This window comes from Melospiza georgiana, chromosome 2 (genome assembly GCF_028018845.1).
Source record: "Melospiza georgiana isolate bMelGeo1 chromosome 2, bMelGeo1.pri, whole genome shotgun sequence".
NCBI classification, from domain to species: domain Eukaryota; kingdom Metazoa; phylum Chordata; class Aves; order Passeriformes; family Passerellidae; genus Melospiza; species Melospiza georgiana.
The window spans coordinates 74,108,217-74,126,159 of NC_080431.1; the positions used below are offsets into that span (position 1 = coordinate 74,108,217).

Consider the following 17,943-nt stretch of genomic DNA (forward strand, 5'->3'; position numbering starts at 1 on the left):
TAAAAATGAACATTTCTAGTCAGAAACTTCCATGTTTCATTAGATGGCATAACAACATAATTTTTTAAGTTTAAGTACCAAGAACATGGTTCAGTGCTGTAAATGAGATCAAAACAAACAATCCTGGCTTGAGAGAGCTTAAAATATAACAACAAAGAATGAACAGCTGGAGTTTTACTGAAAATAACAACAGCAGCAACAACAATAACAACAACAATAATAATAATGATGATGATGGCTTTTTTGCAGGGATTCACTCTTTAGAGGATCTTTAGTTCCTGAAGAGGGAGTCTGAATAGATCTCCTGTTTGAGAGACCGGAAACATTTTCTTCACTTAGGACTAGCAGAAGGAAATGCAATTAGGAAAGAATGAGATTAAAAGCACTCTTTTTGGCTCCAGTGTGCAGTAATGGGAGTAACATAGTAAGAACTCAATGGAGGATAAGAGCAGGAATTTTATGTGTGGCAAGAATTATGTATACATTCAAAGCTGGGATCTACTACAGGTGTCCAAAACCCCAATATAATTGAAATTTCAGTATCAACATAGATGGTATTTAGACCATGGTAAATCTCTGTTCTTAAAATGGAAAATGGATGCAAATATCTTACATATTAATTATTAATGATGAAAGTTACATTACTGTGTTGTCTGTTTATTTTTTGGGTTTGCAGGGTTTGTTTGTGTGCTTCTTGTATTCTGAAGTTATCTGGGACATTTATGACTGGAGAGATGCAGTAATAGTTGTATTCTATCTCTAGTTAATTTAATTAGAAAAAGAAAGGATAAATAGAAAAAGCAGTGTTACATGCTTCTGCAATGAGCTGTGATTAATTTTCTCATGAGAAGAAGACAGCTAAACTTTCTAGTATTAGCTTCAGTCTTTTTTTCAAATGCTGAGATACAGAATGCTTCAAAGCAAAATCTCTCTAAGGGAAAGGCCATTATGCATTCTGAAATACTCTGAACATGTAGGTGTAATGAAAGGTTCCCTGAGGATAAATGAATCTGTATGCACCAACAGCTTGGGAAGGGCTACTGCAAATCTTTTCAACCTTTCCTTTCCCCCCGGAATTGTTTCTGTCTTCTCATATGCTTTTGATCTATAATCTGACATAATAAACCACACTGTTTTAGAACTGCAAAATTATTATTTTCAAAGTATAAAGCTCAAGATTGGATAGGGACATTTAGCATTTTTACTTCCCGGCCTTTGCTAAGACCCAGACCAGGCTGCTACCGAACATGATTGCCATCTGTTGTAACATTTGCTAACCAAACAGGCATCCTCAGCATGGCTGAGCATACCACTGACATGCATGCTACAAAACCTTCCCTTCTGTTTTCATGGAGCAGACTGAATAAGGAGGATTTGGGATATTTAGCTTTACCCTCAGCTCTGTCAGTCCACCACAGCAACATTGTGAAAGTGCAGAAAAATTTAAATCTTTAGCATTTACTGCCCTCAGTAAATCTCCCCACTTTTAGTTTGCCTTAAGTGCCCACAGAATTATTAGCAGGAAATCCAGATGAGTATGGATCGACTGCTGAAGCTCCTGTCAAAAACTGTATTTCCATCCAGTTGCTGGATGGTGCAGCTGGCTCCTGCTGGCAGCTGAACCCAAGGCAGACAGTTTTTAATGAACAACTAATGAAGAAAGGGAGTCTTCAGTAATGAACTGTTTAGACTAACAGGCACCAGTGGTATAAAGAGTGCAGCTGAAATGTTAGGATTGCTGTGAATGCCAAGGGAATGGAAATGCCTGGGTATTGACACCAGGAGGAGTAGCAGGAGGGGTATAGGAATGGCGTGTATTGATAAAGCTAGATTCATCAATAAGTCATCAACACTCAACATAATTACATGCAACTCGCCAGGAAAGCCTACACCCAAACTCAAACAAATATTCAAGCCATTAAAAGATGGTGGTGGGAGATAAAGACTAGTTTGGAGCCTAGGACACTCAGACAGGGGGCCAGGAGCAATCTGAGTAAATCCTAAAGACATGCATACTAGGGACAGATGGCAGAGACAGAAGATCCTCATTGCTGTCATCTCCTTAAGGGTCAAAAAAGCAGGACTCCACAGCCAGCCACCAACCCTTGTACGTGGTCACCTCAGGGAGTCCTGGGGATGCATCTGGATGCACATCTTTCTACCTGAGCGCTGGCCATGAGCCTAGATGCTTTTGAGTGCATGGATATGACAGCCTGATTGAAATCAATTGGTTTTTAAACGAGGACATCTTCCCTTCCTATGAGATACTTCACTGAGTTTTACAGTAGTATTTAAACAAATTTTCCTACAACAGAATGTGCATTGAATGCAAGGACAAGTAAGGCCTTGGCCCTCTGGAAAAAAAAATCCTGATGAACATATATAAAGTTAATGGATAGACTGAGAATAAAGCAAAGTGGACCAATCATTTATGAATTCTTCACTATGGGAGTAATAAAGCACTGGAACACAGAAGCCATGGATATGCCATCCCTGGAAGTGGCTCTGAGCACCCTGGTCTAGTGGAAGGTGTCCCTGCCCATGGAAGGGGGACTTTAACTAAATGGTCTTTAAGGTCCCTTTCAGCCCAAACCATTCTGTGACTTCACAAACTGGATAGCCACAGAAAATAGGTAAAGTTTTGTAAGTAGAGCAGAGATTTTTACATTCCAGTAAAATATTTTATTCAAATATGAGACAGATTTGCCTCAGGCTTCTACTAAGTTTGTACAAGATGGTTTGCTGCTTGTTCCAATTTTTCAGTGGACAGAGGACTCCAGGCTACAAATCTAATCATATTACAAAATGCATTTGCATGTACTTATTGCTGTAATCTTCACAAGAGTTACAGTTCAGTCTGATCACTTGGACAATGGCTAATTGGAACCAGCACAGCCATACATCTTCTATATTGCTACTTTTGCTGCAAAAATACTTTAGCAGAGTTAAATTATTTGCAATATTTCTTGAGCACAGCATTCTTAGGTGGCAATAAACATTTCATTTTTGTAGCCTTCCAAGCTGTTTCATAAACTTTAATGGGGTACTTTGAACAAGCTATGAAAAAATACAATCATCTGAAAAACTGAAATATCTCTTGTAAAATAAGTTGCAGAAGTCACTTACAGTGAGTAATATCTGGTGGGCCATATGGATCTGTCATGTAAATGGTGGTGGGCTTTCCAACTTTCAGATACACTACATCTGATGTGTTCTTCAGTATTGCTACTGCCTCTTCATGGGTAACTTCTTCTAAACTGTAATTATTTACCTTAGAGGAAAAATCAGAGAGGTGAGTTGAAATGCAGAAATAGACAAAAATGATACATCCCTGCAGTTTTCAAAATGTTTGGAACATTGCTGTAAACAAAAAGCACTAAAGGTTATAGAAGCAATTCTGCTGCAGGGAAGAAAATACAGTTTTCTTATTAGCACATGCATGTTCAAAGACTGATGTAGCAACATTGATACACAGAATCAAAATGGGTCAAGAAGGCACTTGGTTTTGACAATAAAAAAAGTTCTTTGTGATGTTCTGCTACATGTATAGTCACCAATATAAAATTGTATTTATTAATAAATTAATAGCACCATATCAGTTACAGAAACTGTCTACATTATTTAACCTAACAAAATAAACTTCCTAATTCATCTCTTAGCTTCCACAGGTGGGACCTCAGAAATACCCAACATACCCAAATCTTTCCATCACTGATACGACACTGACAACTGAAATAAGGAGAGATAAAAAATGGCATATAGAATACCTATGAGGTGCAGGAATTGTAAAGGGCAGTTCAGGATGGAGAAAAGATATTTTTGATTGTGAAAGTTTGTCAGTTTTCTGGAAGCACAGGAAAAAGACATTGAAAAAGTAAGAGAATGTTGTACTAGCTCTGTGCTGTTTTTAGAAGAGAAAAACACTTAAGCAAGGATAGAAGTAGAAGACTACAGATAAAGTAAGAAAGGAAATGGTGGCAGAAAGCTTTGCCTATTTATCCTCTACTCCCACAAAAAGAAAATCAAAAGAAAAGCATCTGAAGTGGTTTATTGTAGGGGCATATAAAATTTATTAATATAGAAATCCATCGTATTAACAGATTGTCAACAATAGGTTGTCCTCCTATAAACAAAACTGTGAATGTTCCCTGCCACAAAATGTATAAGCCTCCTGAATGGAGAAATTATAAAACAGGGGGAAAAAAAAGTAAAGGGTGTAGGTCCAGGTTTCAGGCATGTGAGAAATAACAGAATCACAGAATACCTTGAGTTGGAAGGGACCCATAAGGACCATTGAGTCCCACTCCCTGCTCCTCACACTACTGCCTGAAACTGAACCATGTGACTAAAAGCATTGTCCAGCCTCTCCTTGAATTCTGGCAGGCTTGGAGCTGTGACCACTTCCCTGGGGAGCCTGTTCCACTGACCTACATTTCACAGGTAATATGAAACATTTTACTGTCACTTAAATTGCCATCCTCCAACTTCCACAGTTACTGCAAGGATTCCTTTTAAAGATTATGCAAGATGAAAGCAGAATTCCCTCTTCACTATGGTATAACAGTAAATTGCAGAAAAAAGTATATTATTTCCAGGGAATTTAGTATCAATAAATTATCAGAAACCTGAATGTGACAATAATCAATGGCCAAAGGGTTTGGCAACTGGAAAGAAATTCAGCTACTGTTAATCACTGAAGGACTCTTCATATTCAAATGATTAGATTACCACCAAGGAAAAAATACTTCTATTGGACAGTATTGCTGAATGTAAGGATTTTGTCCAAACTTTTTCCCCTGTATAATTCTCAGGCTTGGTTTTAAGGGTAATTAAAAGAGACAATGGCAGGTATATTATGATAATTTGACATGAAGGGCTGTGATAGAGCCTAACACTCAGAAAGGAGCTGCTGACAGGGTATGCTGTATTTTGACAGCTCTTCTATTTAAATAAAAATCTTATGCCCAACTTCTAAAAATTTCTATATCTTTCTTTGTTATGAAGAGCAATAACTTACATATACCTTTAATAAATAAATGCCTTAAATTAATAGGCTGGCAGGAAGAAGTGACTGAAATTATGCCTTTCTTGTTTATGTATTTCAAAACTGCCAGACACTTCAGATTCACACCTTTTAGAAAGATGACCACACGGTTATCCTTTACCTCTTCTCCTTCCCACACTGTCAGTACACTGTATTTCTTGCATTTCAGCCTAAGTTTTTTTCAAGTAAAGAAAAACTCACATAACCTCACCTACTTTACAGCTACTGTAAAAAAAAAACATTCTCAGTCAAAAAAAGACAAAAAATGAAATATCTTAGAACTCCCTGGATTTTGAATTTTTGGTCTTTTGAGAAGTGAATAAAAACAACTATGTCGCAATTGAAAAAATATGACAAAATTGACTTGATGCAACTTCTTTTCCAAAGGTGTTGGATTTTGGTTTTTGTTGGGGTTTGTTTCCATAAATTTAGCTGATAAAAATCATCGCAAGATACTTGGATGTCACAGTTGTGCAGTAAAGAAAACAAAAAGCCATTTTAGAAAGAGAAAGTAAAGTATTATAATAGAAAACATATTTGATGTGGCAGGTCCTGCGTCTTCTCTCTGACAATAACATTATGGGACAGGTGTTTTACCAACACTGTACAAATGACTGAAATCTAGAAGTTAGGACTTACGGACTTCAAGCAATTCTAATGTCTATGCAGTTCAGCATTATGGTTTTTTTTATAGACATAAAGATCCTAGAGTTCATGGCAAAGTTTATGTAAAATCATTTTGTCCTGGACTGCTCAGTTCTCAGTAAACAAAGAAATGAAGACTCAATGTACATCAAGAGAAAACAAACAAGCTTGTTGATTCATTCACAAAAATTAAGATCCTCAGTGGTGTCATAAGGTCTATTTTAAGTGTGAGCTCTTAGAGAAGGAGATGAGATCACCTTCCTTAGTCATTTACCAACATCACCTTTGACTTGCACTTCCAGACTTCCTTCAGAAGGCAGCTCTTGCTTTGCATCTACAATTCCTATTAACAATCCTATGTGCATCTATCAATATATTTTCAACTTTTTGACCATAAAACAATGATCACAAATAAAGACATCTGTATGTGTTCTGCTATACAAAAAACGTGAATACTTAAAAGAATTCTATTGTTTAGACCCCAAGATATAATTGCAAGATGACTCCAGTTATGTAGAGGAATCTTTCGACATCTTTCCTTAAAACATTGTACAGAGATTATGATAATAATAGGAAATATGATGTTGTAGTTGACTTTTATGTTGAGATTTATGTCAAGAGAGACTATTTCTGAAGCTATTTCTTCCATAAAAGATGCCTCGATCTTGACAGAATTTTAAGTACTAAATCTGGCTTTTTCAGTGGTTTGGCCCAATAAATACATTATAGCAAAGCTTTGCTTCCTCCTGTAGAGATAACCTTATATATTTTTTGCATATAGATTGCAAAAAAAGGGTTGCGTTAGAGGTAAAGGAGATAAAGAGTAGGAGAAAGAAATCAAAGTGTATATAGCATGCAATCCTCTGAGAGGCTGAATTTTCGTGCAGAATGGCTAACTTAATTCTGAGTGGGTAGAATGGGTACTGCATGCCAACTTTCTGGATCTAGGAAGCCAATTTAAATAGCAGTTAATTAAGGAAAAAAAACCTTAAGGCAAATGCTAAAAAAGATATTTATCTGAATGGTCAGTTTTGTCACAAAGCTGTATATTTGAGACAAAAAATACTGTGACAGGAGCCAAAGGATAGGAGTCAGAAAGAAAAAAGGCATGGAATAAATGGGGCTTTTCTAATTGGAAAAGTTACATGCAGTGAAGATTTAAAAATGCAAATAGCATCTGCAGAAAAAAAATAGGAAAGCTTTTTCTTTAAATAGAAAGTATGTGATATAAGACATACTGGTAACATGAGAAATGAATAAGGGAAAGAAATAAAATAGCAGTAGAGAAGGAAATTAAAGATAAAAGTCCAATCAAAGAAGCTACTTGAGTGATGGGAGAAATCAATAAGAAATTATGCCAAAGAGATATAAAAAGACTGGGATTTTTTTTTCCTAAATAGCATAATCAGGGCAATGCTAAGCAAGAATGTTTTATTTGGAAGTTTTCCTAGATTCATACTGAAAATCAAAAGCCCCAAAAAGCAGCTAGGAAAGCTTAGAATCCCCAAAATGACTGCACAAGTGCTCTAAAGAGTAATTTCATTCAGAACAATATAAGCTGATATGAGAATAAGAGCTCCAGAGGAGTAAGTCTGTCTTATTTAATTTTTCTTTCTTAAAGGGGATTTGTTCATTTCCTCTATTGATTTAGGCTAAGAAAGATTTGATTCACTAAGTGAATGAGATAAAGGGGTGCTTTTTACATTACCAATGGTAACGTTTGCTTTTCTGTAATATTCAACTTTTCATTCAGACAGTGGATTTTCCTGGCTGAACATTTACCAGTAAACACCTGCAACCTGCCAGCTGTAAATCTAGAATGCTGATGGCCTTTTTCAAAACTCACTCACTTAAAAGGCTGCAAAGAGTGGGATGCTTTCCAGTGCTGAAGAGTGATGATTTGTACAAAGGATATAAATCTGTTTGCATTAACTAAATACTTATGATCCCATGGACTTATGAGTTATTTGCACAAGTGCTGGGCTGTTTTCTAAAAGACAATCCCACAAAGACAGCCAAAATAATTTAAAAAACCACCTCTGATGAGAACCAAATGCTAATTTATATTCATCTTGAATTACATGCTCTGATTTTATGCACTTTAATACAAATGTAATCCTGCATTCATACACAATCTGAAAGAAACAGGTACTGGTAGGGGACCTTATAAGGAACACATCAACAATGGCACAGTCACAACCCCACCACAGTCCTATGAAATTACCAGAAAATGACACCTTTTTTCAGAAAGGAAGCATACATTTATGAAAAGGAATGTGACTCCTGTTTCTTCCTCCTGTTTCCATTCAGAAAACAGAATCAAATTAGACCTCTTGTTATATACAATCGCTGATCCCTGTGACTATATGGGGCAAGAAGCAACAGGATACAGCCCAAACTTGCAAGGGTATTTTGGCATATGAGATGTATTTTAGAAAAGCTTCCAGTTATAAAAGATTAATAATAACATACAATTTCCTTTAAACCCTAATGTTTTTAGCATTTTCCCTGAAAAATGCCTTGCTATTAGTGGTGTTATGTAGTAGTAAAAAAGTACCATTTTTACCATTTACCATTTATACTGATTTGTCATTTACTCATTCTGTAGATAAAAACTTGTCCAAAGTAAGATGATGGTATGAGATAAAAAAGTAATTATTATCTGAGCTGAAATAGCTGAAAACATTTTTCAGCTTTTCTTGATCATCATTAGCAGTGACCTTGAAGAGGTGAGACATGCATCATGTTTGGAGGTGACACTTCATTTCACTGTGAGATACTCAAAGGCAGGGCTGCCAAAGATTGGAACGAGGACCTGAAGAAGACTTTATGATGTTCAGCAGGAAGAAACAGTAAATCCTGCCCCTGGCACAGGCTAACTCCCATCAATAGCACAGGCTGGGCACTGACAGCCTGGCAGCATCTCTATGGAAAAGTGCTTGGGGCTCCTGATGGATGGCAAGCTAGGCATGAGCCAGCTGTGTGTCTCGGCAGCAAAGAGGTCAACAGCATCCTGGGCTGGATGAGCAGGAGCAGAGGCTGGAGAATGAGCAAAGGATTATTCCCCAATAGCTCACACTCATTAGCCTGAACCTGGAAACTCTGTTGAGTTCTGGTCCTGCACTACAGGAAAGATAACAGAAGGAGGCAAGTTGAGAGCTATGCTGCTGGGATGGCTGGGGATGGAGCATTGACCTGCTGAGGAGAAAATGAGGGATCTTGGCACTTTCGGCCTGGAGAAGGGGTTCCTCTGAAGGCAGCTTTTAACAGACCCCCAGTGCTTACAGGAAGATCATCAAGGCAAAGCTAAGCTTTTCAGTCATGTGTGGTAACAGGATGAGTGACAGCAGGCAGATGTTGAAACAAGAGAGGGTCAAACAGGTCATCAGGAGAAGTCTTTTCCTCGGGAGGACAGCTGAGCTGTGGAACAAGTTTCCCAGAAAGGCTCTGCAATCTCCATCCTTGGAGATTTTTGAGATGCACCTGGATAAATCCCTGAGCAACCTTGTCTGGCCCTATAGCTGGCCCTGAATTACCGTGGTGGTCTGTGATGCTGTGTACATGCTTTACTTTTTCTCCTTTCCACTGAGGACAGAGGCTGAGACACCCATTGCGATTGCAGTGGGATTCTCGCTGCTGGCATTACCACCAGCAGAAGGAGGCCTTACCACCTGAACACAGCGAGGGAGTATTTTTCTCCTAGCTGTAAGTATTCAGAGGAGAGCTCTAGGTTTTTCCTTTCATATATACCTATAAAAACCATTCAGTTTTTGGTTTAAACACTCATGCTTTCACCAGTACTTTTACAAACAGGTACCTCAGGATTAATGTGCAATGGAGCATTGTCCCGTGCAAGTGCTGAGGTTAGTAGATCTTAAATGCCACAAAAATATAACTGTGTAACATGCCCTTGCACAGATTTCACAATAATCACAAGGTATTATTTACATAATACATCTTCAGAAATCTTAACATACTATATGCAATCTGCATTTAATAACAGTAGGGTCATCAAGCTGCAGAATGCTCAGGTGGCCCAATTCTTGTCTTACATTTCAATGCTTGTTTTTATTTTGCTTCTACACTTTCATCACCTCTTAAATTTATATTAATTTGATTTGCACTTTCTTCGGGATCTGAAAGCATTTCACACAAAATTATCACAACACAGATACGAAAATTAAAAAAGCTCCCCAGCAGCTGCTGAGAATTCCAGAAGGATGACAAATTCTTTTAAATTCTGTAGAGAATGATGGAAAAAACCAAAGATCAAGAAAGGATGTGTTACTGAGAAGGAAAAAATAAAAAAAGAGGAACTGCTCGAAGAAATAATCAAGAAATCAGTGAAGCAGAAGTAGGACCATATAGATGACAAGGGTAATACTCTGTTGAAACACTGCCAAAAGAAAGTAATTAATTTTTTCACTCACTATTCGTAAAGGAACATGAAGTTAATGCCATGAACTGACAGATAATCCACAAATTATGATAAAAAAATACTGAAGGTACAGAAGTTAAAAACAAATCAGGTTGTCTAGCTGGAGAGAACCAAGAAACATGGCTGCAATCTTCATGAATTTTAGAAACAGTTTTGATCTTGTAAACGAATCTCTGAATATGTAATGATTACAGTACACAGAGTATTTTCTTGTGCAGCAGTTAAAAGCTTGGTCTGAAAGTACATATCTAGAGGAGAGCAATACTTGGAATGATTTTTTTTTTGCTCATTTTACATGCAGTGATAAAAGGAGACATCACTTTAGTAAAGAAAAACAGTCCAGACTGAAAGGAAAGAAGAACAAAGACATCAAATGTAATGCAAATGACCTCTGCTCATTTTCAGAAGTATAAAATTGTCACAATTGTCACAATGTAGAAACATCTATATCTGACTGCAGTGAATCACAGTTTGAAGGCTGAGATGCTTAATAAACTACTCCTGTAAAAATCTGAGAAGAATGAATTAATGCACAGTGGTATGGAAAATATTTCTATTTAAATTAATTCTTATGAAATTATATTGGAGAGGGTGAATGTGGGGGGTTTGCATCTATTTGATTTCCCTTTATATAATATATTTACTACCTCATGTGAATTGGAAAAAAATTAAGAGTAAAGTAACAAAAAATTGCAGATAACACAAAAACTGCAAGGAATTCTCATCAGTGTAAAAAGCAACAAAAACAGCTGAACAGAAGCAGATTTGCAACAAGTTGCAAAATAACGAAAGTGTAAATTTGGCAAATAAAAATACACATAACTGCACCAAAATAAGCCAAAACTTCATCATCCAATAGTGACTTGAATTTCACTATGCTGAGATTATGCAAAGACAAAATGCCAAAGAAATTTTGAGTTCTAGTTTCATTTTGCTCTGATTTTGCTAGCACAGGCTGATCCTTAAGCTGTTTTATCTACCCATTTGGGTTAAGTAAAAAAGATAAAGAGTCACCAACCCAGCAACCAAGTGCCTTTCCAGTTCTGTTTAGTACTCTGTCATAAAATTAATGCCCATCTTCATATGTGACTGGAACATAATGTCTCTGGCCAAATAAAGAAAACCTCAATTAGGCCCAGCTTCACAGGCAGCAAAAAAGGTCGACTGCTTAAATATCACATCACAGAACAGGGCTAATGCAGTACTAGTTTGTTCTTTTTTTTCATTGCACTTATTAAAAAAATATTTCTCTACCTGCTGAGATGTATGCAAATACACTGACATGAGTACAACTTGACATAGATTAACTTGTGCTGATTCACCAGGGTCAGGATTTCCCCCTCAGTCTTGAATTAAACAAACTCTGTGAGTGGGAAATCATTATTGATAAGAAACAGTGAACCAGCACTAGGGAAATTTTGGAAAATGTTTGGGATGTTTTTTAACATCTATATGGAACACATAAGTAAAGCATTCTTACAAGTACTGAAATGTAAATAGTAGCCCCCTGACAGTTGCTACATGGGAGTCAATAAGCAGTAGAATCAGTACTACCTTAACAAACACTTTGTCTAAAATCTTTTAAGTTTTATGGTCCATTTTGACTTGTTCCTTACGTGCATAAGACATTTATTCTCTTCTCTGTAAAAGGTTTGTCAAAGTAATATAATACACTGCCTTCATAAAATGTTAGCTTTCCAGAGGAATGGGGTTTTTACTTCAATATTAGAAAAATATTTTAAAAATGGGGAAAATGAAGATGATGGAAATACAATTATTATAGCAGTCATTTTGGTTACCTCCAGAAAGATGTATGGTGAATAAAAGTCCTTTTATGAAAAAATTTTCAGCTAAATAAATGGAATTAAAATTTCTCATACTTACCATAAGAAGTCTATCTCCAACCTGCAATCTCCCATCTTTTTGTGCAGCTCCCCCATCAATAATCTTAGTGACATAAATGCTGTTGTCCCCAGGGATGTGTTGGTTTCCCACCCCTCCTGCAATACTGAATCCTAGACCTGGAAAAGACATGGCAAACAAAACATTAGCAATACAACATCAAACACTAAAGAGAAGTGGAGGACTAACATTTACAATATAAACTTTGAGTATTTTTTTTCAGAAGTACAAATAACATATTCTTTCACTTTCCCTGCAAGGTCAGGGACAGAACTAAAGCAAGGAAATTCTTTGCCATTTACAATTACAGAAAGGCAGAGACAAAAACAATTGAACCAGTGGTGATTCTATACACCCTCATCCTTGGGGTCCAGTGCAGCCTACATCAAGAAGTTATGGCTCAGCTTTCCATGATCAGCATTAAAACACTGAACTTGGAGTTCATTTTGTTAAATATCGCTATAAAATACATCACCATTTATCAGAACAAAATGAAAGGTGTTCTGATTATCCACACAATTTGAAAAATACTTGGAAATGTCTAGCAAAGGTTTTGCAAGTTCGTGTAGTACCACAGTGAAGGGTCAGTGAAAATAAAAGAGAAAAGGTGTAGATGTTTGATTTAAAGTATGGGTTTTTTCCTTAGGACACAAATCTGTGGCTATGGACACATAAAGAAAGCAACAGTCCTTTGTAAATATCTAACTTCTATTCAGCGATCTGTGAAATTCCTAGATAAACACTCAAAGACCCAAACTTTGTAACAATGTCAATGATACATGCTGATATGATTAAAGGAAGGCAAAAAAATAGATGTTGGGGGAAGAAAAAAAGACCTTTTCTCCTTTTCCTATATTTCTTACCCTCTGACACATTGCACATGCAAGCAAACCATTACTTTAATTTTTCAGAACATTTTTACCTCTCAGTCAAAGAATAGACAGAAATTACTGTGCTTGATTTCCATAAAAATTAACTTCATACAGCTAATTTTTCAGAGATTATGTAGTTAATGGGAACTTCCCTCTGAACAGAGAAGCTGTTTCTGACAATACCCTGCTTAGATTATTGCTCCAGCTAGGGATTTCTCTTTTAGCTGTACAGAAAAACAGTTATATCTATTTAGAGAGTAATCACTGGTTTTATCTATGAAATCTACGCTGTTCACTCATTCCTAAAAGAAACATGTTGATAATTGCTGTAGCCTGAGCAATAAAATGCAGTATTAAAAAGTGAGTTGCCTGAAATCTGGCATTTCATCACAAACTCAAAAGGAACACTGCTTGGGCAATAAAACTTAGGGGACAGTGTGTATTTAATGTACACAACATTTTTAGCAGCTTTGTACTTAGTATGAGTACAAAGATAAGGAGTGTGAATTAAATATTTTCTTTTTTTTTTACCACATTATTTTCATTTGATAATTATTTTAGCTTCAAAAAGATGTGAGGTCAGGTACCATAATGGACAACTTAATGGAATGTGCCACACCAGTAAATTACAAAAAGAAACCTTTGAATTTATATCTCCAATTGAAACAGTACTTAATTAATTGACTATTAACAATACACACGAAGTTAATTCAGAAGTATAGGGTAATTAAAAGAAAGCTTTATTGAATTTCCAGCTAAAGCTGACAATCACTCTTATTTATGTGCTACTGTCAGTACATGGATAAAAAGATTAGGATTTTTCAGCAGGGCAGGATTTTTCCTGGGACTGCTAACAAAGAAGAGAAAAGATATTTTAATAAAACATTAAGAATGGATTTTTTAACACTAGTTGTAGACAAGGAACAATGACTGAATAATATTTCTTGGTGACATCATTATAATCAATGTGATCTAAACCCCATCTGTATAGGCTTCTACCAGTAAAGATATAAGAATATTCCAGAATGCTGGTGGGAGCAAATGAGTGGGCTAGATCTCAGCCAGAGGGCTCTCTTCAGCCCCACTGCTCACCTAGGGCATGACCATGGGAAGAACAGGTTGGGGAGCACTTCCATCTCCTCCTCTCCCCTTTATTGACACTGTACCCCTGTAAAGGGCAAGGCCATTTCTGCACACACAGCTGGGTGTGCTGAAAGTAGGTTCTAATTCAGCCTGGTCCTGCTGCAACAGCAGCAAGTATTATCCAAGATAATCACCTGCACTTTCTGCAGTGCTCAGTGGGGGCTTGGCTTGCTGTTTGCATGGCTGTAGCACAATGGATGTATGAAACTGTAAAAAAAAAAGCACCAACACAAGCTGCTCCCAAAAAGTGGAAAAAAAAATCACAAAAGTGAAGCTTAAAATAATGGAAGGAGTAACTTTTTCTACTACAGTCTACATAAAATTTAGATGTGATACAATGCAGGGGCTACATTGCACTTGTAAGCAAGGTCTGACTTTGGGCACCCAAATAATCAACAGTGATTACAGAAAGGTTTAGAAGAGCAGAACAAGATGGGGTAATACTGCAGGGAGCAAAAGGAGAGTGGGTAGGAAAGAAAACTGAGGAAGAGAAAAATTTTCCATGTCAATCAATAGTGATTTAATTTCATTGCTTAATCATACTTGCCTTCTTTGAAAGATTTCTTCTTAGAAGGAACAGGAATGGAACAATGCCCCATTTAATTTTATTTAAATTACTTCTGCTAATTGCTAGGACACATGGAAAGCATACTACACAAAACCTTTTGGGTAGGATTCACATGGCCAAATGACATCAGACAACTATGGTTATCATTTATACTACCTGTACGATAAATGAAAATTCATTAAGAGCTTTTAAAGTATGATTCATCTCAGCTCAACAAGACATGTGAAAGAGATGAGGTGAATCATGCTTTTGGTTTCTGAAAGGCTGGGGTCTGGATGTGGGAAGAGGTGAGTGGGAAGATCAGTGCTATGAAAGCTCACAATCTGAGTTCATTTAGACTGAAGGTTTCTGTTTGAACACTTCAGTAAGATTTGCTCAATCCTAGTGTGCATCTCTGATCACTCACTACACCAGGTTAGTGTTACATCAGATTCTTACTCTGTTTTAAAAGCATAGAATCATTCAAACAAGGGAACAAGGTATGTTTTCTAAATGGTATTTTTCATAAAGCAGCATATTTGATTGCAGAACCTTTTTGTTGTTGATTCCTTTGGTTATGAAAACATTTCTATCAGAACACAGATCAGGAGTTGATCACTTCCTCTTTGGCTGATGCGCAATCTGCTTCACGGAAACAGCTGATTTTGGAGAGAGTGCTCAAATTCCTCACAACAGGAATTAGATGGAGGATAAATTCAGAATGAAGTTGAGGAAGAAATGTTTTATGATGATGGTGGTGAGGCACTGGCACAGGCTGCCCTGAAAAGCTGTGGATGCCCCACCCCTGGAGATGTTCAAAGCCAGGTTGAATGGGGCTTTGAGAAACCTGATCTAATGCTAATGAGTAACAGGTTTGGAACTTAAAGATCCTTTCCAACTCAAACCATTCCATGTTTCTGTGGTTCAGTGAAGAAGAGACTACTTCAGGATGTAAAAAAGTGAGAAATGGAAAAAAGGAAAGGAAAAAAGTGCACATCCAAGTCAAACAGCTTTGTTCAAAATCACTGAAGAGGACAGGCCCTTATCAGATTGACTCAATGTGTAAACTAGGAAAGTTGAGTCAAACCTCATTTCCTTCCATTTCCACTGGACTTGTGTTTGTAAAATTCATCTGCCCTTGGGTTCCACAAATGCTGATCATTTATCCTATGAAAAACAATGTCTAATAATCCCATGAAATAGAAGACGTTTCTGGTATCAGAAAGAGGAAAAAGGACAGGGAAAAAAGCTATTCCACCAAAACTGGAAACTGCAGAAAAAACATGCTGCTATTAATAAGTCGAAGATATTTAGTAATATCTTTTCCTGGGATTATTAGCAAGAAATGTTAAAATATTTGGCTATTTACATCTATTTTGCATTACTTGCCATACCAGATTCATGTTTTAAATATATCACAATGTAAGTAAAACAAAATGTTCTATTTTTCTAGTGAAAGTAGGCTTGGACGCTCCGCATATAGTTAGCTCAGCAAGTTGGACTAATAAAAATAAATAATAATAATACTTTAAGTAATGAAACCTCTGTTAAAGACACAGTGGGTTAATTACACTGCAGGTATACCACTTTGCAGTAACCAGAGAGGGAGCCTAAAAGATGAACTCCAGCTATGTAATGTCAGCTTTCTAATGAGAAGTGAAGTTAAAGAAACTCAGTCAGAATGTCAAAAACGGATGTTGCATTTTGCTTACTATCCTACACAGAGAACCAAGCCTATTTTTAATCAGCAAACAGAGCGAGGATTTTAAAACAGAAATCCAACATGAGTTTCACAGCTCCCAATAAAGGGAATCCAAAGATAGCAGCATTTAAGACATAACTCTAAAATATAGTTAAGAAGTGCTTGATTTTCAGATAGTTAACCAAACAGTGTGCTTTAGAGACATAAAACAGGTAATTCCTAATTCCTAGCACTACCACAGTACACCTTACCTCATAACTGACCTGTGAGCATAGACTTAGTGAAACCACAACAGGCATAGGACTTTCAACAGAAATATTACCATATCAACAAATGAAATATGAATGGGAATAGGAATCTAAATACTAGAAGAATGACCAATGGTTAGAGAAATCAGATGTACTGACAGTACAGAGCATGCAAGCAATAAAAATCAAAATGAGTAATTTCTGTCAAGCCTGGACAGAATGTCTGGACTCTGTAAGACCTTTGAACAGGTGTCTTGCCAGCAGAAGACCCTGTACCATGACAGTGGGATGTTGGCAGCAAGACTGCAGCATGTGACATCTGCCGTTCTCTTGCCTGTAAGCCTAACAGGGAAGCAGATTACATCAATAAAAAGGTGTGTTTACTAAATGAAAAAAAATCAGCAGATGAGCAGCCACCTTGTGGCTTAGAGACTGAAGAAAGGAGCGTTCAATATAAAGGACCACCCATAATAACAGTAGACTCCTAGAGGGTATAAATAATTTATCCAAAAATCTGTCATTTCATGGTTGCCAATCAAGAAAATGCCAAGAGATGTGATAAGGGTTTGATGTCCCATGTTCTTTGTGTCACACACAAGTGAACCAGACCACCTCAGCACATGCACCCTGGGGGATGTGAATGAAATACCTGAAAGGAAAATCATAAATGGTTAACTTATTTAGAGATTTCATGAATAAATGTCACTACCCCTCCCTACACATTCTCTCATTGCTTTTTGCCACATTTATTTTCTATAGGTGTGAAAAAACTGATTTGCGCCAGAGCACTCTGCGCATTCAGATTTTAAGAAACTTTCATGCAGCAAAACAGAAAGCACCACCAGAAAGGACCCCCAACAAGCTGCCCCACTGTGGCCCTTCCCTGACACTGCAAGCCTGCCTGCTCCGTGGCATATGACACACCATCCATGCTCCTGCAAATAACTGGACATGGCAATGAGGAGCCCAAGCTGGGGCAGCTCCTGCCTTTCCAAGGGCCAGCCACTTCCAAAACACAGCTACGAAAGATGTTGCTTGTTAAAGTTGTCAAACCTGGAACAATAATGCCCAATCCAGGTTTCTAATTAATCAAATTCCACTTTCAGGGAGGAAAGGAACATGGGTAATATAAAATGCTTTGACTGATATAATGATTAACTTGTTTTGACACGTACCACTGTTATGTCCAGTTTATATGAGTAAACAAACTCTAAAAATATTAATTATAAACAAAGGAGTACTAGGGAATGTCTCCCCATGCCCTTTGCTCAAGCCTCCTGTTGCCAGTTTCAGCTTTCCTGGAGGACACATATAGCACATATTTACAATAACACTACAATAACAATAATATGCTTGTTATAGCTGTGAGTTATGGCTATTTTTCATTATTGACAGAAGAGTC

The 17,943-nt window shown here is 37.0% G+C and overlaps 1 protein-coding gene across 14 annotated transcripts in view; it reads right to left on the reverse strand.

Moving 5' to 3' along the window:
• The window catches only part of DLG2 (discs large MAGUK scaffold protein 2), a 983,427-nt gene that overhangs the window by 263,528 nt on the left and 701,956 nt on the right, over window positions 1–17,943 (reverse strand). For all 14 annotated transcript variants that reach the window (XM_058044765.1, XM_058044759.1, XM_058044856.1 and 11 more), the window contains 2 exons: window positions 12,012–12,148; window positions 3,127–3,271 (listed from right to left, as the gene is read on the reverse strand). In XM_058044765.1, the coding sequence (XP_057900748.1) occupies window positions 3,127–3,271; window positions 12,012–12,148 (282 nt within the window). The remainder of the gene's footprint in view (window positions 1–3,126; window positions 3,272–12,011; window positions 12,149–17,943) is intronic.